The sequence below is a fragment of the Orycteropus afer genome, unplaced genomic scaffold, assembly GCF_000298275.1.
Source record: "Orycteropus afer afer isolate SDZICR_OR568_19922 unplaced genomic scaffold, OryAfe1.0 scaffold00014, whole genome shotgun sequence".
Lineage (NCBI taxonomy): Eukaryota > Metazoa > Chordata > Mammalia > Tubulidentata > Orycteropodidae > Orycteropus > Orycteropus afer.
The window spans coordinates 16,497,880-16,523,163 of NW_006921601.1; the positions used below are offsets into that span (position 1 = coordinate 16,497,880).

Genomic DNA, 25,284 nt, shown 5'->3' on the forward strand with positions numbered 1-25,284 from the left:
GAGTCTGCTACCCAGATCCATACTCATGCTTATAAGATGGAAAATCTGCTTATTTTATTAATGAGCTCAGAGTAAGGTTGGTGGTAGCAATTCTAGAAGCAATTGCAGCAGGGAAAGAGGGATGGAGAGAAAGATTCAAGAGTTAGGTCCTAATAGGGCTCAAGGGAGGAGTTCCCCAGGGCTAACAGAGTCAAAATTCACAGGGCCAGAGGAAAAGAAACAGAGTGTGGATTCCAAGGGCCCTCTTCACAATGGTTGGCTGCTCCCTCTTCTCCACATTGGCCTTCTGAAGATTGGCCTGAAGTGTGCCTTGTCAAGCCTTAATTCAGGGCCAAAGGAAATCTGAAATCCCTGAGTGCTGGGCGTGGCTTTCCCAGGATTTCTGGTATCTGCAGGCTGGATGTCTTTCATGGCTGGTCCCTGGTTTTGTGTCCAGGTGGGTGGGTCCAGAGCTTATCGTCTTCTAGGGTGAAATTAGTTTCTCCCTCTAGACTTCAGAAGAAGGTCCTTTGGGGAAGAGAAAATATACCAAGTGGGTGCAGGCCTTGTGGGTGCACACTCAGCCCAGAACAGGGTCCCAACATTGAGGAGCACCCATTTGGGTGGTATAAGGCCTTGCCCAGCCTCTGGAGCCCTCTCCCTGTGTGGCTCCCAGTGGCTACACACTGGCCACAGCTACTGCACAAAGGAGACCAGAAAGCAAGCATAATGGTAGCTGGGGATGGGGAAGGAGAGGACCAGAAGGAAGGGGAGTTGAGGTCTTTCAAAAAGAGTAGATGACAAGTGATAGAACACATAGGGCCACTTAGGCCATCCCAGAAGCCACACAATAGTAGGCCAACTGTCTTGGGACTATGGGGCCCTAATGTTTTGGGAAATTTGTAGCAGAACTCAACTAGTCCAGGCTTGGGTATATCAGTGGTGGGCTTCAGGCCATGTCAGACATTGGTTTCACAGCCACCTGCCAGCTTTGTCCATGGTCACAGCCTGGTCCCATGTAGGAAACATTCCACAGCTAGGCTCCATGGTTTGTCCCATGGACAGAGCCTGGACCCGAGGAAGACAGAAGGCACAAAGGACACAACAGGTCACTGCAGGACACAAGCAATTCTAAACCGCCAACCCTAGTTCTTTGGACCAGTCTTACAAAGGTCTGAATTGTCCTTGTTCTTCCTAAGCCTGTGGGCCAGGGTAGAAAAGAGGTCCCAGCAGGGTGGTATTCAAGTGGAAGGTAGGTACATTTTGCTGAGGACACCTTCTGAGGGGATATTCAGGCAATGCTTCCTCTGGGCTATCCCAGTCCATCAGCCCTCATTTGAGGCACTGTTTATGCCTAGCAGAGAATGGTGCTCAATGCTCCATCCTGCTCATTTGGGTGCTATGTGGGACCTGTGGCAGGTCCCAGGGGTTGTGGAGAGTCAGGACTCCCAAGTGTCAATTAGATGTTACAGACTGTGCTCTGCTCCACTGCCCAGAACTGGAAGCCCTCTGAGTCCCTCAGATTTCAAGCGTGGCTATCAGCAGGTCCAGGGTGGCATTTCAGAGATGGCACCTTGTGCACCCCTCCAGGTACCAGTCCAAAGAACCTGCCGACAGGGTCGGCAGCTGACAGCCACTACACCCAGTATGGACAAACAAGGCCCTGGACCCCGCCTGCCTATTCACTGTGGGGGGCTGCCAGGCTCTAACTGCAGGAGATTATGGTCTTCAAGGAGCTTTCAGACTGGTTAGAGGCTCTCAGCTGCAGAGGAGGAAAGAGAAGAGGTACGTATGCAGAGCAGAGCAGGAAACACAAAACAGGCTTGGTTATTCCCAGGCAAATCTCTCCCTGTCCCGGGTCCTGCACAGACCCTGGTCTTCAGAATTAGGAGCTAAACAACTTTTGTTTCTTCAGAACACACAGGGAACTCAGCCTCTGCCCAGCAGTGGGAGCAAGCAGGCACAGGCAAGTAGGGGTCTGACAAGTGTGGGTGGGTGTGGGGGGAGGTGATGTAATGAAGTAAGGATGGAGGTGAGACACTAAGAGGCATAAAGAGAGAAATGGATGTAGAATGACAAACACAGAGAAGTAGGGACTCAGAGCCAGTGAAAGAAAGAAACAGGGATCAAGAGAAAGAAAGCGTCAGAGAGAAGGGGAAGAGGGATGAAGGAGAAAGAGAGAGACAGGTAGGATAGAGATACTGACAGGAAGGATGGAGAGAGAGAAGAAAGAGGAGAGGGACAGAGATTGAGAGACAGACAATGCTTAAGGACTGTGACTTAGTTCTAGGATTTCTCTAGGCCAGGGGCTCTCTAGCAGCTGTTATTACTAGACACTGTGTGCTTGGGCCATTCCTTCAGGCTGGATGAAAGCAGGGGTGGATTAGGAGAAGGAAGCCAAGATTCTGGAGGAGGAGGAAGAGGAGGTAGTGGGCCAGGTGCCAGCACACTTACAGCTCATCGTCATACTCCTTGGGAGGACAGACGGCAACAACCAGGTCAATCCAGTCCTGTGGGGAGAAGCCATGTGACTCTGGGGATGCACTCAGGGTGGGATGGCATCTGCCCCTGCCACTCCATTCCCATGCCTAGACACCAAGGCCCAGAGTCAGCTGGCTGGGGCCTTCTTCCTGTGGAGGCCAAGTGGGGATGGGCCTTTTGGGGATGGACCCATGGTCCAGGGAAGCTTCCCGTCTCTGAGGCTATAGAACCATAGCAGCCAGGGTCTTAAAACCCTCAAATGACACTAAGTTCCCAAATGCTAATCTTTGAATTAGGGCCAGGTGGCAACCTTAGATCATTTGGGGGAATATCTTAAACCTGTAGACTCATTGACTTGGTCCTTGGAAGTATGGTGTGGGTCCTGGGAAACATATTTTTAATAGGCTCCTTGGGAGCTCTGGTGGCGTAGTGTCTAAGGCATTTGACTGCTAACCAGGAGGCTGGCAGTTCAAACCCACCAGCTACTCCTCGGAAAGAAGATGGGGCAATCTACTTCCATAGTGATACCACCTCAGAAACCCAAGGAGGGGTCACTATGAGTCAGATTCGACTCTACCACAGTGAGTTTGGTTTTTTGGTAAGTAATTTTAATGCATGATTGGAGAACTTCTGGCCTAGCTTTTTGACCCTAACATTTGAATGCCCTCACTGGCATCACTGCCATCCTTGGCTTGTCCATCATTGTCCATCCTTGGCTTGGATGCATCCAACGAAAAGTATCTGAAACATCATTGGGCCCCTCCACCATGTGATAGTTCTTAATAATAAGCTGAAATCTCTCCCCAGAACCTCTTCCTATCCATTCCAGCTCTGCCTTCAAGAATCACAGAGAATACTTCTGCACCCTTTACCCTAATGCAGCCCTTCAGATAATCAAATACAGTCATCATGTTACCCGTGAGTCTTCTCTTTTCCATATCCTTTCATGTGGGTCCCAGAACCATCCGATCAGCTTCCTCAGCACTGAACTTAATACCTCAGGCTCGGCTGCCTGCATATAGTTGCACAGGTTGTGCACAGCACAACATGAGGGGACACCCTTTACTTTGTAGTCTGTAGGAAGGAACCCCCTGGATTTGTGTAGTGCACAGCCTGGAAGGCCTTATGTGGTATCCCTGACCCAGTCGGGTGTCTGATGAGTGCACAGACTACCACCAGCCTGGACCCTCTACTTCTGTTAATGCTTTCTAGTAACCCCAGGCAACCTGCTAATTCCTGTTCAGTGTGCACTTAGAGAAGACCTTTAAGTCTTTTTTGTGGGGGAGGGCTGGCTGCCATACCCAGGCTTCTGGAGTTTATATTTGTGCAACTGTTTTTTGAACTCAAGGTCAGGAATTGACATTTGTTTTTTTTTTTTTTGAATCCCATTTCATCAGATTTAGACCACTGGCTGGATGGGGTATGTGGACATCACCCAATAGTTGCTTGGATCCTGTATAGCGCCCTGGGATGGGGCACCCTGACTGTAAGTCCTGGTTGTAGAGGGCAGGGTTTGAGGCAGCCAGGCAGACAACAAAGGGAGGGAGGGGGCCACTCTTACTCCCTGACTCCAGGCCTTCTGCAGGGCAGCCTCAGCCTCGGCCAGCGTATAGTCAGTCACGATCTTGCCATTGATTGCCATGATCTCGTCACCTTTCACAATGCCACCTGCAAGAAGAGATGCAGCTGATTAGCTGATCGAGCCATGTGTCACACGTGCCAGGCTCAAGGCTTAGCAGAGGCACTGTGGGGCTGCAGAAAAGGCTCGAGTCCTGGGTTCCAGAAGCTCACATGGGCTCAGAAAGCAAGTGAACAACCCACCAGGTTGCTCAAGGGTATTTTCCCCCATCCAAGCATACCCTCACCCTGGTTCAGTAGATTTGGTCACTAGATTTGGTATACCAGTGATGACGTGCTGCCACAACAGCTCTTGTACATACCTCTGTTATTGGCTCTGGCCCAAACCAAAAGGAGACAGTCCTACATTTCCTGCAAGGTTATCACTGAAACATGAGTTAGTTCTGCTGGCAGACTCTCTCCATGCACTGGCCAGATGGGTCTACTTCAGGCCTCTGAGCATGTCAAGCTCTTTCGTGACTCAGAGCCTGTATGTGCTGTTCCATCTGGAACATGCTTCCCTCTCTCTTTCTTCTCTTCTTTTAGGTCTCAGATGAAATGTTTCTTCCTCAGAAAAGGCTTCTCTGATCCCCACTCAATCTAAAGATCTTTCCTACTATTCTCTCACAGCAACCTGGTCTTTCTCTGCACAGCATTTTTCACAATTTGTAGTCATATATCTGTTTACTTGTTTACTGATGGGCTCTCTCACCAGACTATAAGATCCATGAGGGCAAGGACTATCTTTTGGGTTCACCACGACATCCTTAACACTTACCATAATACCTAGCACAAACAGGAACTCAACAGATATTTGTTGAATAAATGAATTGTGTTAAAGGGTATCCTTAGATAAGACGTCCTGTGGTTTAATAAATTTGAGAACTGTTGAGTTAAAAGCTAAACAGAGTTACTCACTGCAGGACTTGTCAAAGCCTTTAGTATGTAAATACACATCGTGGCTCTCCAAGAAGTCCATAGATTGTGCATGGCTTCACACATTTCTTTGACTTCAGAACTCTTTATTGAGGATTTTTGCCCAGTCCTAGTGTCCACAGAACACATTCTAAGTGATACTGAAATAGATCAATCGAGAGCCTTGTGGGCATGGGAATGAAGGCCCACAGGGATTGTGATGTGTGTTACTTGGTGGCTTAAAACACACGAGCTCTTGGGGAAATGGGCAGCAGCTGCTTGCATGTTCAAAGTAGTGAGGGACTAAACTATAGACAGCAGTTTTTTCTGAACAGTGGGACTGGGGTTAGGTAGCTGGTGACTTTCACTTTTCCATTTTGTACAAATCCATATAGCTTGAATTTATGAAAGAGTATGTTATCTTTTTCATTCACGAAAAAAATATTTTTTTTACAGTTGAAGGCTACGAATTCAGGGCAGTGGTTTACATTTGGGGGAGGGAGGCGAATGCAACCAGAGAGGGCTCTGACCATATTTGTGATGTTTGATGTCCTACACTCAGTGATGGGGACATGGGTGTTTGTTCTATTATGCTCAGGATGTTTTTCCATGCCTGAAACCATTAAAAATTAACAAGTTAAACAACGTGGTGCTGGGTTGCACTCTGTGAAGCAAAGATGGGTGGGGATGGCTCTGGAAAGGCAAAATCCTGTCACTATCTGGCAATTCTGAGACCCTGGTTTGTCAGTGTGCCTGCAGAGCCTGGCACCATGGTCTGCCCTCAGGCAGCACATGGGACTTGACAGATGGATGGACAGACCCAGGGGGGAGGACGTTCTTGAGCAATTGTCAAGCCCACTGCAAATAGGCATCTGTTTACTCTCCTGGAGGGCCCTGAATAACCATCACACCATCCCCAAATCAGGCCATGGCTAGTCCCCACTCACCATGCCGCTCAGCAGCTCCTCCCTCATAAACAGCTGAGACAACCACCTTCCCGATAGGGGAGTCCACACCACCTTCCAGGGCCAAGTCTAAGGATCCCTCCTGGTGAGAGGAAAACAGGCCTTGAGTCCCAAGCAGACAACAGCCTGTGGGCACCAGAACACCAAGCAGTTTTATAGCAGGGCTACAGAAAGGCCAGGGGAAGAATGGGCAACAGCAGTGTCATCAAGGAGGAAATGGGACATGTATGCCAAACAGCACCTAGGAGTGTGGTCCCACCTAAAGAGGGGGTATTCCCAGGAGGAGAGGGGAGAAGGTGGGGATTTGATGAATCACCTTGAGAGCAGGAAAAACAGGGAAGCAAAGTGGGAGAGGGAGGGGGCAGAGGAAGGTGGGACCTATCCAACCTTCTTAATGCGTAGGAGCCGGACATCTTTCCCTATGATCTGCTCTGGAGTGAACTAGAAAGAAAAAGACAGTGGGGGAGATTTGAGTCCGCCTGAAAATAGGGTGCGGACAGGATGGAACTGCAAGCCAGGCACCTGGGAGACACGGGGCCCCACAGAACACATGGGCCAGAGGCACCTTTGCCAGCCCTGTCCCCATTGGTCTTCAACTGGGGGGAGGGTTCCCAGGCCCCATAGGGGACACACAGCCACACACATTCCAATTCCTCCATTTCCTAGCTGTGCGACCTTAAGCAAATGAACAAATTAACCTCTCTGTACTTCAGTATCACCATTTGTGAAATGGGGGGGGGGTGGTGGTGGTAGTTTCCTCATGGGATTATTATTATAGTTTCAGGTATATAGTTAGTGCTCAGTAAGTATAACTGTTGTAAGCCACACACACACACACACGCACACACGCACACACTTGAGAGAAGCAAGCACAGGAAAGAGCAGTTTGGGGTGTTCCTAGAACCTCTGGTGAAGTAGTGCCTAAGGCATTTGACTGCTAACCAGAAGGCTGGCAGTTCAAACCCACCAGCCACTCCTTGGAAGGAAGACTGGGCAATCTACTTCCATAGTGATACTGCCTCAGAAACCCAAGGAGGGGTTGCTATGAGTTGATACAGACTCGACGGCAGTGAGTTTGGCTTTTTGCTTTTCCTGGGCTCTATAATCCCCTGACCTCATTCCTAGGACTTCTGTGGTCCAGAACAGGCCAGCCTCTGACACACTCTGCTGCCTAGGCCTGGGGTAAACACACATGCGCACACACACGCACACACATACACGCCTGGGAAGGACTTTTGTCTTACCATTGAGTAGGGATCAAAGCTTTCCTCATATTTCCGGAAATCCTGGAAGCAAAAGGGGGCTTTAGGACCTCATAGCAGAGGCCCTTGAGGGTTATGGCAGGAAACAGGTTCAAGGGAGAGAAGGAAGATGGTAAATGGCTCCGATGGTAAAGGGTCAGAGATAGAAGAGAAGGCAGAGGAGGGTCGGGCATAGCCTAGTTGGGGGATTCAGGGAAGAGCTGGCAGCCCCAACAGCCAGGGAGAAGCAGGAAGCTACAAGTGTTTAAAGGTCCCAGGCCTGGGTCCTGCAGATTCCAGTGAGCTGGTGTCTCTGGGGACCCTCTGACTTTGTAGAGTTGGTCTTGGCAGGCATTGCCTGTCTTGTTGAAAGCCTCATCTCTCCACACCTCCTGTTAGTTCTCGATTACAGGCTCTACATCATTTCTTCCAAGGGCCCAAATAAGGGCAGGGCTATTTACATCTTCCTCTGACCCCAAAGAAGAGATTAACTCTGCACAAGAGGCTGTTCATTCTGGGGAAACCTGCCACAAGATGACTGGAGGAGGCAAAGGGACATTGGACATCATGAGGGAAGTGAGGGGCAGAGGGGTCTGTACTTGCCTGGCATCTGGACCTGTTCGAATAAATGCTTTTCTAGAAGGCAATAGCCCTCTCCAGGTTCTGGGGAGCCCAGGTTGGCCCTTCAGCCAGGGGAGAAGGGAAGCTTTTCACACAGCTCAGAGGATCTGGCTTCATAGAGGATTGCTATGGGAACAATAAGGAAGATTGGGCAATCTACTTCCATAGTGATACCACCTCGGAAACCCAAGGACGGGTCACTATGAGTCAGATCCGACTCAATGGTAGTGAGGTTTTTTTTTTTTTTTTTAAATGGGAACAATATCCCCAAGATTTAGGAATAAGAGTAAGGGGATAGAGCCACAATACACCCTTCCTCCCCAGAAGTCACACATAGTGAGCAGGGTCAGGGGTGGTCACAGGCCAGAGGGGCCCAGAATCCTAGGCCTGAAGGCAACAACACTGCTACTCTCCCCAGGAAGGTGGAGTAGAGGAGAGGCCTGTGGCAGGTGTCCACATAGGCCTTGCTGGATCCAGAGGAACCACCCTCAGCACCCAAACTTCCCTTGGCTGCAGCAAGCATGGGTGCAGTGTGCTCTGGGGCTTGTGGTCAGCATCATGGGGGGACCACAGTACAATCTATGGGCAGCACGATGAGAGCCCAGTATCAGCAGATGGATCTTTGGGCAACCTCATGCCATCCCTCCTCACTGGCCTCCATGCTAGGCTCAACTCCAAAGAGGGTGTGAGCCTGGCCCAGGTCTGAGGCACACCCGGGTCAGTCCATGGGTGTCAGGCCAGCAGACAAAGTGGGGGAGACAACAAATCCATGGGTGCAGGGGTCACTAGGCAAGGTCTGGGTCAACACTTTTTCACTGAGAGGGCTCTGCATGCCCTTGGCTATTTCTTTGAAAACTTGGGCCCTGGTAGCTCTCGTTCTCCCTGCCGACGCCCTCTCTCCCTCCTGAGAATGTGCTCTCAGAGATGGGCTGAATGGCAGGCATTTAGGTCTTCTTGTGAATTCAGATCTCATTCACCATAAGCCATTAGATCTCATTCTCTCATAAACCATTACAGTTGCTCAAGCCTTAAAGGGAGAGCCTACCTCTGATTCAACAGGTGGAAAAACAGGCCCTGAGTGGTCACATTCATGCCCAAGATCTCCTAGTCAGTGGACCTCAGAGCAAGGGTTTGACTCCAGCCAAAAACCAAAAGCCCAAACTCACTGCCATCAAGTTGGCTCCAACTCATAGTAACCCCTCCTTGGGTTTCTGAGGCGGTATCACTACGGAAGTAGATTGCCCAACCTTCCTTCTGAAAAGTTGCTGGTGGGTTTGAACTGCCAGCCTTCTGGTTAGCAGTCAAATGCCTTAGGCACTAGGCTACCAGAGCTCCCTGACTCCAGCCAGAGGCCTGGGATTCTTCACTTTCCTGCCTTTCTCCCTTTGAGGCTCATCTGTACCCTAAACAACCAGGTCTTAAAAAGCCTACTTATAAATTTGCAGTGCATTGAGAGGCAGAATGTCACAATATTTCAGGGCACAGAATGCAGACCCTGACCTCCTGGATTCAAACTCAGGATCTCACACTAGCTGTGCCATCATGAGCAAGTTTCCTAACCTCTCTACTTCAGTTTCTTATCTACAAAATGGGGGGGGGGGTGATATTAACATTTAACCTCCGAGGCTTGTAAAGATTAAATGAGTGAATATACATAAAGTCTTTAGAAACTTTGCTTGACACAACATATCTCCTAAATGTTAGCTTCCCTTTACTCCCCAGGCCTGGGCTGGGAGCAGCCTCTTTTGCAGACACCCCCTGTGTCTCATTGTACAGGTGACATCTTCCTTTTTGCTCCCTGGCTGTGATCAAACCGGCCTGTGCTCTGATGGTGGGCTATCAGAGGGGAGACTGGAGAAGCAAGGTCTGTCTGCTCAGGATATCTTTCTCCCTCTGGCTTGGGGTCTCTTCCGTTGGTTGTGAAGTGGTCAATGGCTCTCTTGGACAAAAGCCCCAGGCGGTGGGGAGGATCAGTGGCCGCCAGCCTGTCTGATACCATTCAGAGACCAGCGAGGACTTTGGCATCCCCATCCACAGAGCACCCTATGCAGATAGGAGACCTGGGCCACCACTTCCTCTCTGACACTTGTTTGGTACCAGGTGAGTTTTGGTGAAGCTGTGATCTGCCTTGAGTGGACAAGACAGGGGAGGGTGTAGGGAGATCCCTCAGGCAGCCCCTTCCTTCTCTCCCTGGGCAGAGGCAAGGCTCCCTCTTGGTCTTTTTGCACTTCTGAAGGATCCCTCTGCCCTGCTCCTCTTTTAGCAAACAATTAATGAGCCCCAAGGGCTCCAGCTGCTTTATCAGCCTGAGCAAGGGGTCTAATAAGTCTAGTTCCCCATTCCCTCTGCTATGAGACCCTCGGTAACTCCTGCCCTCCTGCCCTCTGGCAAAGGGGGGTACTAGAGGCTACCTGAGAATCAGCACTCCCCAGGGGAGGAAGTCAGGCACATGAGGGAGGAAATAGGAGAGGAGGAACACACTCACACACACACACACACACAAATGGGTATCATTTTACTTGTCTGAACGCTGTCTGATAAACCACCATCCTCTTCAACATTTCCTGTGGCTGCCAGAAAAAGAAAAGTTCCACACTGGACATTATCGACTGGTCTCGTCTGCCCTCTGGTGCCCGACCATGGGCCTGCCAGCCTGGGACTGCCCTATCACTCTCCCCAAACAGAAACAGACTGATTAACATTGGGGACCAGCTTTGTGCCTCAAGATGCAACAGCTACCCAGTTCTACCCAAACAGACACCCTTGTTATTAGAAAACACAAGGCATAGGAATCAGCAAATTGTCACAGGAGTGTGAACTTTGCTCTCTGGGGAGCTGGCTAGACAGTTAAAGCTCAAAATTAATATCTGAGTAGGGTTTCCTTGCAAAGGAGATAAAAATTCTGGCGGGGCTCTCTTCCCACTGTGGGTGGGAAGCTAGTCAGCAGCTGGGCATCCCCAGGAAAGGGACACCAGCCCCAGCTCCCTCAGCTGTCAGTGATTGAGGGTGGGCAGACCCTCCCCACTTCCCCAGGACCACACCTCATACTCCCAGCCCTTGTCAGGGGCTGAGAAGTGAAATGAAGCAAGGGATGGAGCAAGTGGCTGTGGCCACTTCCCCATCTGAGGCTGGTCATATGCCCAGGCCATGACAGAGGCCAGGGCAACTGGAACTTTGGCAGGTTTTGGCAAGATGGCAATGTGGGTGATAGCATGGGCTTTGGAGTCCAAAATGCTTTGAAGTAAGTCTTGGCTCTACTTTGGTCAATTGACTTAATCTCTCAAAGCCTCAGCTTCCTCAAATGTTAAATTGTTATAAGTTCCCATTGAGTTGATCGCTACTCTTGGCAACCCCAGGTGTTACTACTCCACAGGGTTTTCTTGGCTATAGTCTTAATGCAAGCAGATTGCCCTTTCTTCCATGGTATGCCACTGGGTGGGTTCGAACCACCAACTTTTAGGTTAGCAGTCAAGAGCAACCCCTTTGTACTACCTTAAAAAAAAAAAATTGATACTGAGTCCATTCTGACTCATAGCACCCTAGAGAGCAGAGCAGAACACTAGAGACCTTTAAATGTTAAATAGGGATAACAATAGGATCATCTCCCTGGAGTTGACAGACAACTAAAGCTTGTTGTAAAGATTAAATGAGACTGTGCAAAACCTGGCACATGCTAGGATCTCAATAAGTCTTCACTGTTATTATTATTATTATTTTTAGATGGACCTCCAGGTCATTTGGTCAAATGGGAAATAGGAATTGCATTGGTCATGTCAACACCCACTTACACCCATGGGGACTCATCCTTTGGCCAATGAGATGTTAGGGGATTCTGATCTCAGTTTGTGTTCCACCTCACTTTTCCTCCAGAGAGGGCCCTAGTCCTCTGGAGATTCCCTGGAGGGGACCCCAGGGGCTTACCAGGACCTCAGATTTCACAGGTGGCCTGTAGATGAAGTTGGCTTCTTGGTGGACCATGACAGGTTTGGAGATGGTGGACACACCAGGGCCTCGTGGGGGCTGTGGGCTTGGGCAAAATGTCTACAGGAGTTAGTTTGAAACACTCATGTGAGGTCATGGTAGGAGTGGCCCAGGCCAGCTCTGGCACTTCTGTATACATGCAAATTCACACCGATGCACATGCTAAACCAGCTTGGTCCATTCTCCCCACTGGTCCTGGGAGGTGTGATCTCTGGCAAAGAGATGAAAAGTCCACCTTCATGGTGTGGTATGAGGCCACAGAAAGTACTGAGTGGCTCTAAGAATCAGGGACCTGGGCCAGAGCTTGGCTGGGGGGGGGCATCAGCAGCCATTGTCACTCAGAAGATACACTTGGAAGCTTCTCTCTCAGTGACTATGGGTGCCATACAGCCTCCCCTCCTATGTCCTCTGATCATGGTCTCAGGCCCCACACTGCAACACCAAGAATCTGCTGTCCCTGGCAGATGCGCACAAAATTTCTAGAAGCCATGGAGTGAGGACCAGTAAGAGTGGCACCCAGGGGAGTTCATGCAACCCATCTGCTTCATCTAATCCATTTGATCATCTCTCGCTAATTCTTGCCTTGCCATCCTTATGTTCTCTGCACCTGCAATGCCCTTCCTCTTATCATCCATGTCTCACTTTCCCCAAGGCTGAGCTCATAAGCCCTCTACTCTACAGAGGTGTGTTTTCAGCTTCTCATTAGAATGAACAGCCCATGCCCATTTTATAGCTGAATCCTGCCAGGTCTGCTGCTCATCCTTTAGGTGGAAAATCATTAGGCCCACAGGTATGCCAATCTGCTCTATATCCTCATCAGTACTGCTCTTCTCTGCACCTCACACAGCAAGGTGCAAGGTAGGAGCTCAATCAGTAACTGCAGAGTTGAATTTGTCCAGGAAAAGCTGCTGCCCATCTGGGTGGGCACCCATCATAGGGTATGACTCTTTGTGAGGCTCAGTTCCCTGTAGACTGGCTCCTGGCTGAGCTCTGGGGGAAGACAGCCCTGGTACAGGTAGACTTCTCCCTGTTGGAGTTTCAGGGCTCAGGGTCCCACTGGAGGCCCAGAGGGAGTCTCTGAGAGGTGCCCTGATGGAAGCTGCAGCCTTGCTGGCATTTAGCACTCTCTTCACTCTCATCTTCCTTCCCCCAAGCTCTCCTGAATGCTCTGAGACACCCTGTTCTCATCTTCATGCAGAGACACCAATCCCTGCAGGAGGTTAATAAAAACCACTGGCCAGCTGCTACTGATTCTCACCTCACCCAAAGACCCCTACCTTCAGCTGCTCTGAGCTGCTTTAGCTCTGACTCAAGTCTGGTCCACAGCTATGGAAAGAAAAGAATTTTTCCCCTCTCCTTGGGATCAAAGCTCCATGTCTTCTTGGGATTGCCTCTTTCAGAAACAGTCATTGGATTAAGAACAATTAATAATATATCTTTTTGAGGAAGATCAGTGCTGTCCAGCTTTCTGACATCCAAGAAAACCATCCCATGTCTTTTAATAATAAATTTGGAGATTTCTTGGAACTCTCTCAACCTAATCGTTTCTGTAGCTGGAGGTTGGCTAGAAATTTCTGGGTATAGGTTACAAACATTAGACTTACGGACAACTCATACTTGCCCTTTAAGGTTATATAGATTTTCCCTCACTTTGAAATGAGTGAGCCAACACCTACTTGCAACAAATTCTTCATCACAATCACCTTCACTTGCTGCATGTGCAGCTTTTAAATCATTGACAAGGCCTTGAGGTTTTCTTTGTACTAAAGTAAGGCTAGGGAGCTCTGGTAGCATAGTGCCTAAGGCACTTGACTGCTAACCAGAAGGCTGGCAGTTCAAACCCACCAGCCACTCCTCGGAAGGAAGATGGGGCAATCTACTTCTGTAGTGATACTGCCTCGGAAACCCAAGGAGGGGCTGCTATGAGTCAGGTCTGACTCAACGGCACATAACAAGAACAACAACAAAGTAAAGCTAAATAAGAACTGTATGCAGCTGTTACAGCTTACGTACAAATTCAAGACTTAAAGCAAAAAAAAAAAAAAAAACTCACTGCCGTGGAGTCAGATCCGACTCATAGTGACCCCTCCTTGGGTTTCCAAGGCAGTATTGCTACAGAAGTAGATTGCCCCATCTTCCTTTCGAGGAGTGACTGACTGGTGGGTTTGTACCACCAGACTTCTGGTTAGCTGTCAAATGCCTTAGGCACTACACCACCAGAGCTCCTTTAAGACTTAAAGGCTCAGTTAGAAACTGATATTGTTCATAACCTGGGTACTATCTGTATTACACCTCAAGCCAATGTAGCTGGTTGGTGCCATAGAATGTAATGACTAATACCCTCATACTGCATTTGACAGCATTGTTGCTTCATTTACAAATCTAATACCTTTTCCTTGCTTTTTTGTCCCTGTTCAATAATGCAGTCAATCCAATATGGCTAATACCAAGTCTAGGCTAATACCAAGAAATGACTGCATATGACTGACTATTCATTAACATAGCCTTACAAGTACTATATTGAAAATTACCAGGCCATATTAGCCAGAAGGAGCAACGAGAGCAATAAACATTGGATCAATATACTGTTAACTCATACCAAGGATCATACACAGGCAATTTACCATACAACATAGCACTTTAAAATCAGCAGAAACCATACGCATGCAGGATGTCTGCAACATGCAGGTTGGGGGACTCATTCCTAGACAATGGGGTGGGGTGATGGTTCACAGAGCAGTGAAGAATGTGGGAAATAGCAGCCCTTCCCACTACTCCTGCTTCCAAACAGAGCATGCTAAACAGGTGTAGTACCTTTGGGGTAGGTGGGAAGCTCCGTTCAGGGACGGGAGAATTGGTGGATTTCCCACTGTGGTTCTTTGCCTCCCACTCCTCTGTAGGATTGCTGATGTCCCCAGCACGGAAGGGGTGATTGCCCAGTGCTTCTTCCAGGGCCGAGGGGAGCGGACGGGTAGGAGTGAGGTCTTGCGTGGGAATGGATGGTGGGGGAGGGATGGGAATGGGGGGTGGAGTGCGCTGCACCCAGGGTGAGGATGAGACACTCACACGGCCTGATGTGGGAAGGACAGGGGGTGCGGGGACCTTGGTGGGTGGGTTTGAGGGTGGAGGGAGGGGCATCACAGGCAAGGCAGAGGGACTCTTGGGGGGATAGTAGAACATGTCCAAGGGGATATCATCCAGGTCAGTGGTGTGGAGGTGCAGCCCACCTGCGAAGCGTCTCAAGGGTGGGACCAGTGGAGACACAGAAGGTGGGGGAGGTGGGGGCCCTGTGGTCATCTGGTGGGGAGGCAGCATAAGGAAGTTTTGTAACTGCCCATGCTAAATAGCACTCCACTTCAGAGTCAATCAGTTTAATATTCAGCCCTGAGTCTCCTTTGCTGCTAAAGACCCACCACCCTTAAACCACAGCCATTGGAGCATCACTTCTCTACCACCTAGGTGCCCAGCTGAGCTCATACCAAGAAGTGGATAGAGAGTGCCCAAATGCAGGAGGGTCCCAAGTTTTACCGTATGTGGATGATAAGTAAGTTAATCAAATAACTTAAGGGGATACTCTTAATAATTATGCTATGACAAAGGCCTAACTCAGATGAGCTGGAACTAATAGTCACTCTGGAGATGAGCCCAGAAATACAGACAAGTCTCCTCCCCCAAGAGAGGAGGGGGCGTGGGCTGGAAGGGGGAATGGGCACTGGGCACAGCCGGAGAAGCTTCCAGTGCCCATCTTGCCTCCCGCTGTCCTTAGGGTGGGTCATTCTGAGGCAGCAGGAGGGTCCATGTGGAAAGAAGGGCTCTGTTACCTCTGGAATCTCATTATCAGCAGAGGAAATCTGCTCAAGGCGAGTCTGACAGAGCCTTTCCACCCAATACTGAATCTTTTCCGATTCCTCAAGGTCTTCCCGTTCTGTCTCAGACACCTGAGACCCAGGACCGGTGCAAAAGGAAGAGGACAAAGGGTACACTTCAATCACACCTAGGCAGCAATGGTACAGAAGCAGTGTCTTTAAAAAAATACCAGGATACTGTTAGGTGTGTCAACCCTCTTCTAGGAAAAGACCTGGGCTTATTCCATCTGGCTGCAGAGGAAGCAGAAACAAGGAGGGCCAGGTGGTCAGGTTTACTTAATACCTGTAGGCAACATCAGGGAAGGATCTCGTGTACTGCATAGGACTAGCTGCCTCCAGGATCCTCACCAACTCTGATCCCCCAGGAATAGCCCATTTGTAGTTTCCTAGTACATTCCAGAAGGCCGGTGGTTCAAACCCACCAGCCACTCCTTGGAAGGAAGGTTGGGCAATCTACTTCTATAGTGATAGTGCCTTGGAAACCCAAGGAGGGGTCGCTATGAGTCAGGTCCGACTGGACAGCACATAACAACAACAACAGTACATTCCAAGAGTTTAACCTTTCTTTCTCTCTTTTTCTCTTTTCTAAGCTGCCTCATCCTCAGAAGCACAAGCTCAATCTTATTTTTAATTTTGAAGCTAATTTGTTCCTAATACGAGACCTAATGCACTTCACATTTTCCAGGACTTGGCTGGCTTTGTAATCCAATCAGCTTGGCATTCTGATTCATGGAAACATTAAAGAGAAGCAGGAGCAATAGTATTTCCAACAGCTAGGGAGAGAAGGTCACTCAACCCTCTTAGGAAACAGGAATTAGGCAATGCTGTAAGATGGCTTTTGATACGTCTTGGGCTGGGAAAGCCTTCGAAATATTCCTAGGTTGACAAGATCTAGCCTTAGGTACAATGTATGTTGAGGGGAGCAGTTTCAGACCCATAGCCTGGGTGAGTGGTGAGGCTAGTCTCAGACCTATCACCTGTACAGAAGGGTTAGCCTCAGACCCTCAGAGCCAAGACAGGCTAAGGAGACCTGGCCTTGGACTCACACTCTGGATAGGGGGCCAGATTGACTCAGACTTATACATAGGTAGATGGAAGGTTAATTTGAGACCTGCAGTCTAGGCAAAGGCATTAGCCTCAGACCCATACCCTGAGCAAGGAGGCTAGTCTCAACCCCAAACACACACTCTAAGGAAAGGGCTAGTCTCAGATGACCCTGGGCAGGCAGGAGGGTCTCATTTCCCAGACTGGAGGTCAGGGGAGAGGGAACAGGGCTCATCCCAACCTTGGACTCCATTTGGGGAGAACAACCCTAGCTGGTTCCCTGGGACCATAGTGGGTTCTCCCAGACAGTGTCCCAAGGATGCTCACCTGGCCTACGAGCAGGACACGTACCTCTTGGGCCAGTCGATTGATCTTCAGCTGCTTTTCCTTTTCCAACATTTCCTCTTTTTCTTTATAAAGCTTTTGCTCAAACTCCAGTTCCTTCTTATTCTTTCTCAGCTCCTGCAAGCTGTCATACTTGGCTTTCTTCTTATCTTTTCCTTTCTGAGCAGATGTGGCATTGTTTGTATGACAAAGGTTACATGGTAGTGTTGACACTAGCACAGCATGGCAAATAGGACATTCAATTCAGTCTTCAGGCAGCACCAGGCAACCACTCCACTGGGAGCCTCTCCCCCAGCTCTGCCCCACCCCATGGGCATCTGACTTCAGGACAGGCAGGCTGCTGCTGTCCGTTACAGAAAGGAGACACATTATCTTTGCCAGCCAGAAGAACTGGCTTGCTAATTCACAAACTAGCTGTGTGGTCTTGGCTAAGTACTTTAACCTCTCTGAGCCTGATTTGCTTCCTCTCCAAAATGGGGAAAGTACCTCCATCACAGACTTGCTATCCAGAGCAAATAAAATAACACATATGAAAGAGCTTTGTAAATTGCAAAGTGCTGAATAATGTATATGACACTGTTATCTATTTCCTAGTATCTGGGCACATGCCTGTTCCATCATTCGGGAAGAAAGGTATCTAATATTCAGATACCAGAAATGCATCTGGGGAGATTCAAGGTGACTGTGCAGGTAGGGCTGGTAAGTCTTCACTATAGACATCCTCTGTGCTGAGCTGGAGGCTGTGGGAGCCAGCCTCAGATCTGGGAGCTGAGAGCCAGGGACATTAGATTTTACCTCTAATGCTGAAGCTCCAGACCACTTCATCCTAGGGTGTCTAAATCCACCACTCCCACCTGAATCGAGAATAGCCAGAAACCCCAGGACTGGAAGCTGTGCAGAGGCACGACAGTAGCCTAGCTGCTTTACACAAGTTGTCAGGATTAGAGAGGACTTGGGAAGGAGAGGAAGGGCAAATAAAACTTATATTTCCTGTTTGATTGGATTGTAAAGCCCGATATCCTAAGGAAGAGAATGGAAATTTATAGACTGCCTATGTGCCATGGGATTTACACTGATTATCTCTTAGATAGTTATTATTATTCCCCATCCTCTTGAGAGGAAGCTGAGGTTCAGAGAGGTGAAGTCACTTGCCTGATGGAAACATCTAATAAGTGGTGCCAGGTTTTAGAACTGAGTCTGCCAGGTCCTACACTTCTTCTACTGCATCCTGATAAGGCAGTGAGCTGGGGGCAGCAGGGAGCCTGGTAGGAGTTGGTGTCAGCCTCCATCACAAACAACATGCAACACAGCTAGCACTCAAGAGAGGGGACAGCAGAAAGGTCAACACAAAGAATTTCTGGGTGAAGAAAGAAACTCACATGCTCACTGAGTTTACCCCCACACCCAACAAGCCTTCAATGGATGGCTCTCAGATGCCCTGAGCCATCTCAACATCCAATGATGATACAAAATCAGGAATGAGAAACTGGCATTCCCAACAATGGACACACAACTTTCATCCACAGCTGTGGGGTCTCTATGGTCCTCTGATTGGCATGCCCAGTCTCCTTTCCTAAAGATAAGCTTCACCTCTCTGTCCATGCACAAGTAGTGGCCACTTCTGGGATCTACCTCCCAGAGCAGTCTATGGACCACTTGAGAAAATGGTCCTCATCGCTTCAGAGTTCTGCCTGGTTCCTTGCCTGCCCTGTACACTTGACACATGGTTCAGTCCGTAGATGAATACTTGTCACCACATTACAGGTTCAGACAACAATTCCCCACTAGAAGCCAGAAACACTCTGCCTAATGGCAACTTGCTAGAATAAGGGCATGGTTTCCCACAGGGACTACTATGAATGGAATGGCCATTCTGTTGGTTTTAAAAACATTAATGGTAGAATTTTGGAGCCTGAGTTCCTGGGTAGGGCAGGCAGGCAGTAGACAGTTTCTGTCCTATGCCCAAGAAAGTAGAACCTGCTTACAGGTGCAGAAGGGCATGCTGCCTTATATCATTGTACACTGATCTCATACTATTTCTTCAGTACGTTAGTTGTGTGTGAAGCTGTCTCTTCCATTAGACTGTAGACTCCTGGGTAATTTACTGAAGCTGTCTTGGTGAAAGGGCTTAGTAAGAACCATGGTCCTTTTGGCCCTGGCATTTGTGGGGCCACAGGCCTGTGGGCTTTGAGCCCCAGACGGACTTACTGCCAGCGTAAGGATAGAAGTCATTTCATGTCTGTGTTTTCAAAAAGGTTTCAAAAAAGGATATTACATGTTTCCAATCATGGCCAGGGACACTGTGTTACCTGGGGACTCAGTGTTCCTGCTGCTGCGAGACAAAGCATTAGGTCCACTCTGTCTCACATGGCTCTGGAGAAAATGATGATGGATTGTCAGAGCCATATGAAGGACATTAGTCTGTTACACTTTTAGCTGTTGGCTAAATTCATGGCAATTATTCGTTTTGGTCCAGACTGAGCAGAGAGGCAGATGGGGGTTGTTCTCTTGCTTTCGCCAAAAGCAATTTCTCTTTTAGAAATAAACGTGAAAAACAAAATGCCAGCTGTTTCTAGAATGACTGAACTAATGAACAGGGGAAAACCAGCCCAACCTCTTCACTAACAATTTTCAAGTGACAGGATTTCTAATGAGTGGGGGATGGGAGAGAAGTCACTTCTTTTACATTTGCATAGTCATTAGTGCCTGGAAAAAAATTCAAGTAAAATCCAATGTGTGTATTTTGTCCTCTAGTTGAATTCTAGTAGAGACAACGTACAGAGAAAAGGGAGAGATCTAACCCAGTGAGACCTCCTAAGCCACACTGTGGTGTTAGCTGCTGTAGAGTTGGCTCCCAACTCATGGTGACCTCATGCATAAAGGAAAAAAATGCTACCCGCTTTGGGTCATCTCCATGACTGGTTGCAGATCAGACTGTTGGGGTCCAGAGAGTTTTATTGGCTGATTTTCAGAAGGAGATTGCAAAGTCTTTCTTCCTAGTCTGTCTTCATCTGGAAACTCTGCTGAAACCCGTTCTGCATCATTGTAATGTACACGCCTCCACTGGCAAACAGATGGCGGCTGTGAATGAGGTGCACTGGGTGAGAATGGAACTCAGGCATCCTGCAAGGAAGGTGAGGATTCTACCAGTGCACTGCCTATGTCCCCTCTAAACAATGTAGCTAGCTGTCAAATGTAAAGAACAGTCTTAGGAGATGATGTCCTGAGAGGGTGACAGTGTAGGAAGGAATCCTCTGAGGTGCCCTGTTCTAAGTTTATCCAAGGCCACACAAATTATGATCTGCGCTCCTAGATAAAGACCTCTGTCAGGAATAATATTGCTATCTATTACCTTCACAGTAACAAGTTGAAGGAAAGGGCTAGAATCTTTCCAGCAACTGAAATATTCCCATTTTGCAGGCAGGGGTCACCCAGCTGTCAGTGCTGTGGTTTCTGGGGGACCGACATCTTGCCAGAAAGAGCCAACCAGTTAAGTGATGACACTTAAATGAGCCAGATTTATTATGCTGATGCCTGATTTCCAAATACCAAGTCATTTTGAATGTCCAATTCATAGATTAACTGCAGTGTTTCCATAATCAAAGGTCAAAATGACTTAGAAAGACAAAAGGCAAGAGGATTTTGGGGGTCTGGAGATACTGTAATAAGATTTAGAGAGAAAATGAAAGGCCATAGAGACTGGAAAAATGCATCACCCTGGGCACTTGCAGAAATATTCCTAAAACAGAAATACCAACTGAAGGCAGCACATCCTTCACCTTGGCAACGATCTGTATCTGGCACAGTGGTCATAATTTGCACTGTGTACATTCCTCCCCAGACTTTTACTGTCTGGCCCCAGCAGGCCTTAACAGACAAGGGAACAAAGCTGAAGCCTTCTGCCATGCCCCTGCGCCTGCTCTGTGCCCAATGGGCTATGCTGACACACAGCAGTGCCTGGTGATACCATGAACACCTTGCCCCTAAGGTGCCTCCATCACAATGCCCTGCCAGTCTATGTCTGGCCAACAAACAGGTGCAGATGGGGTTAGCCCTCTAAGTGAATAGGTCAGGCCACACTGTTAGAGTTGACAGGAAATAAAAACAAAGTTTGGAAAAGGCCAAAAGCCACAGCAACTCAGCAGCAAACCAGCACAGCACCCAGACTTGTCCTACCTTCCGGACGGTTGGAAATTTGCCATCATAACGATAAAACCACCCAAAGGCTATAAGAACACAGAGAACAATGTGTTGAGATATGGTTCAGCTCAGCCAGAGTATCCATAGGCAGAAGCTGGGGGTCTGGTCCCCAAGGAACATGTAGCTTTGTGAGATGAAGAATATATCAAATAGCAAACCTGCACCCTCTGTGTGGCTCTCTACTTACCTGGCCTTGCTTGGGTTGCAAGGCAGGCTCAAGACCACCTGAGAAAGGCCCCAATTCCCAGGTCCTAGGAACTCTAGTGGCATAGTGCCTAAGGCATCTGACTGCTAACCAGAAGGCTGGCGGTTCAAACCCACCAGCCACTCCTCAGAAGGAAGGTTGGGCAATCTACTTCTGTAGTGATACTGCCTCGGAAACCTAAGGAGGGGTTGCTATGAGTCAGACCTGACTCAATGGCAGTGGTTTGGTGGTTTTTGGACCACTCTCAGATGCCTCTGTCCAGGACACCGGCTTCAGAAGTCAGTGCCAGAAAATCAAAGAGAAAGTCCCTTGTGGAAGGATGAGCTTTTGTGACTCACAGTCATAGTCTCTAAGCACAAAGCCCAATTGAAAGAGAATGAGGCTTCTCCTAACTGATGTTTGGTTCCATAGTCCAAAAAATGACTTGAGACAAAAGGGACCTTGGGTCTCCGCCTAGAACTGCTGTTACACAGAACAAAACTATCCTGTCTCATAGCACAGGCCAAGTTCTCTGCTTTCAACTGAGAAAGCAGAAGCCAGGGACTAGCTCTGGGAAGGAACGCTCAGGGAGGAGTGGACAGGGGATCTGCTTCCCAGAAAGCATGTCTCTGTCCAGGCCAGATTACCAGAGCACAAGCCCCCTTTCTTCCCTTGGGCATGAGGGGGTAATATCCCAAACCTGAGCCTCCCTGGGGCCAGGAGTGTAGTTATTATTATTATCCTCATCCTCTTGATGAGGAAGCTGAGGTTCAGAGAGGTGAAATTATTATCTACCCTTGACCAGCCTGAGGCTAGAACAGGATTCTGAAGGCCCTCTACTGTGCTGACCACATTAGTTGCTGAAGACCTAGAAAGTCCTGGGAGAGAGACCAGAGCAGCAAAGAAAGGACCTGGGCTTGGGCAATATTTAAGTAACTGAGCAAGTGGTTCAGTTCTACTGGTGTGCATTGGCTGATTTATCAGCCTGGCTATGAGTCCTGTCCCCAAGTTGGGGGTCAGAGGAGCTTAACAGACTCCAGTGGTCCTTGCCACATGCTGGCCCACAGCAGGGCATCTGCATGGCTGTCAGGAGGAGGTGGGCAAGGGAAGCAGAGCAGCAAGGCTAGGCAGCAAAGCGGGGGCCGCAAACCTGCTCTCTCTGCTCCTCTGGGCCTCCGTCTGGGTCGTCTGCAGGCTCGAGCTCGGACTCCACTGCCAGATCATCTACCCAGGAAAAAAGGAGGAAGCTGTGAACTAAGAGGGGCTCGGGAGACTGAGGGTCCAGAGGTGCTTCCCAGGATTCTAAGTGCTACCCAGGCTAGCTCCTGATCAGCTTCCTCAAGGGGGCTGTGATGTCAGTGGCAGGAACAGGGCTCAGGAACCCAGAGTGAAGGTTTGTTTTTTTTTTCGCACTGGGGTGATCCATGCAGTGCTTTGAATTTTGAAAGCCTCAGTTTCTCTAGCTGTAAAATGGTCTAACAACAGCATGAGAACCATTTTGCAGGGCAGTTAGTTGAAAGTTGGGAGGTGTGATGTGGAGGATGGGAATATCTGAGTATTTGATGTCTGAAACCAAGGACTTGCAATAGAAGAATCGACCCTTCTGATGACTTCTTACCACCCTTGCCTTGGAGATCTAGGTCCCTGGGGATATCTGAGCTGTATGGGCAGCAGATGGAGGTTGGGGATCCTGAGAAGATGAGGAGATTCCAAAGGAGTAAATGGGGCACATGTAGTTAGGAAAACATGAATAGCAAACCATTCATTCTAGGGGCTTCTGATCTGGATCTGGCATTTTTTGGGCCCTGGAGATAATGTACAAGCCTGTTTATAAGTTGTTTTTTAATATTCCAAAAACTTAGAAGAACTTCTCCATTGACCAGTGAAAAGGTTAGATATAAAAGTTCCTTTGCTTTCAGCTCAAATTATGTTTACTTAATATCAGAACACTGATGTTCTCTTGCTAACAAGGACTATTTAATAAAACAATGAGAAAGCAAATGATTACTTAATAGTTTGGTAAGAAAAACCTCAACATCAATGGAGTCCATGATGGGAGATGAGATAATAGACTGGGTCTAGTAGTGTAGTGCCTAAGGCACTTGACTATTAACCAAGAGGCTGGAGGTTCAAACCCACCAGCCACTCCTCAGAAGGAAAGTTGGGCAATCTACTTCCATAGTGATACTGCATCAGAAACCCAAGGAGGGGTCACTGTGAGTTGGGTCTAACTCGACAGCACATAACAACAACAGCAATGGGAAGAAAAGACAGGACATCTCTTGTTTAAACCTTTGCATCTCTCAAGGCCTCTTTAGCTCTGGGTTCCTTAGTAAAGATTCCCCATACCCCCTGTTGCATTAGCTAAGGAAACTTCTTGAAGGTGTGTGTGTCGGGGGGGGGAGGCATTGTGACAGGGTTTCCCAGGGCCTTGAAGGCTCTGTGGAATTTTGGGGTTCCTGCCATTCAGCCACAGGTAAGTGGGGAGAAGCAATTGACCCTGGGGTAGGTGGCATTGGAGGGACTTTGAGTCCCACCTGTCTTTCGGATGAATAGCATAATTTTCCAAATAATAGTTGCTTCACACTCTTTTCCTATTTGTTCAGAAATGCAGGGCCCAACTCTCACAGGCACAGAAATCAGAGTTAGGTATAACCTGTGGGCTAACCAGGTCTCAGAATTAAAGGGTGGTAGGGTAAGAGAAGCTGCCTGGGGTCTGGTCCTGCTGGCCCAACACAGCCAAGTCCATTCCAGACTTTTGGGAATGAGGGGAGAGGCAGGAATTGAGCTGGTTCCAGGGTTTACTGCATTCCTGACTTGTCTCCAAATTAGAATTAAATTGTTGATGCATATGGAGATGGATGGTCAGCAGCTGCCCCCGTTCAGGCCAGCAGACTCCAGTCATCAATCATGTGCTTTGTGGGGGCTGCCTTAGAAAACACTTATTTTTAGAAAAGGATAAAAGTTCTTGTGCCTTTTATACAAAAAGCTTGATTGGTTTTAAAAAACACTAAATGAATAGCCAGCTAGTGAAAGGGTTTTCATTTTCCATAGTTCCTGAGAGGGTGTGTTTGCAACAAAGCTGAGACCTAGTTTCTAGGAAGGTACTAAATTGACCAGGATTACTTTCATGAGAAGCAATTAAAATCGATTTCTCTCCTTCTGAAGCTCCTATTTCATTCAGGAGAGCAAATTAGTTGCCTGTCTAAAACATGGATTATTCATCTGGAATTTATCTCTGGCTACATCCTCAAGTAATCCTGAGTGCCACTGGGGAGGTAGATGAGGGCATGCTTTGTCCTTCCAAGAGGACCATGAGATGACACTGTTCCCACTGTCGAGAAGGAATGTGCGGGGAGCAGTTTACCCTGAACCAAGGAGGGGTGAAACAGAACCATCCAGATGCCCTGCACCTCTTCCTTGTTCCAAGTGGCCTGTGTTGGCAAACTGACTTCTCTCTAGGGCCTGAGTTTGATCCAAAGTTGGGGATGGAGCTGTCCAGATCCTATCACAGGATTCCAAATGGCTTCCACATAACAGAGATAGGGACCTTTGGCTCTTGGGTCCAGAGTCACCCCATAACTGGGGGCTCCCAGGTCAGCTGAACAAAATAAGCTGGAGGAGAGGTTGCTTTATGTCAATTATAAGTCAAAATAGCTTTAAAGTGGGGTAAAGGTCCAACTGGGAGTCTATGACCTCCAGACTTCCTTACTCTTGGCTCTCACCACTAGCCCACTGAAAAAATACTGAGACTGAGATCCTGCTTTGCCCTGGTGATATGAGTAGTCCCTTGAAGAGACATCCTGGAAGCTGAAGTTGAGAGCAGGTGGACAAGGGTCAGTTGG

The 25,284-nt window shown here is 48.5% G+C and overlaps 1 protein-coding gene across 1 annotated transcript in view; it reads right to left on the reverse strand.

The window, feature by feature from the left end:
- Nucleotides 1-1,727: 1,727 nt before the first annotated feature.
- USH1C (USH1 protein network component harmonin) overlaps nt 1,728-25,284 on the reverse strand; it is a 51,427-nt gene continuing 27,870 nt past the window's right edge. The window contains exons 17-29 of the mRNA XM_042782783.1: nt 21,232-21,281; nt 17,062-17,214; nt 15,622-15,738; nt 14,615-15,097; nt 11,741-11,860; nt 10,339-10,389; nt 7,202-7,243; nt 6,345-6,398; nt 5,940-6,039; nt 4,022-4,128; nt 3,549-3,551; nt 2,434-2,489; nt 1,728-1,764 (exon numbers count right to left, since the gene is read on the reverse strand). Coding sequence (XP_042638717.1) covers nt 1,728-1,764; nt 2,434-2,489; nt 3,549-3,551; nt 4,022-4,128; nt 5,940-6,039; nt 6,345-6,398; nt 7,202-7,243; nt 10,339-10,389; nt 11,741-11,860; nt 14,615-15,097; nt 15,622-15,738; nt 17,062-17,214; nt 21,232-21,281 — 1,373 coding nt within the window. The remainder of the gene's footprint in view (nt 1,765-2,433; nt 2,490-3,548; nt 3,552-4,021; nt 4,129-5,939; nt 6,040-6,344; nt 6,399-7,201; nt 7,244-10,338; nt 10,390-11,740; nt 11,861-14,614; nt 15,098-15,621; nt 15,739-17,061; nt 17,215-21,231; nt 21,282-25,284) is intronic.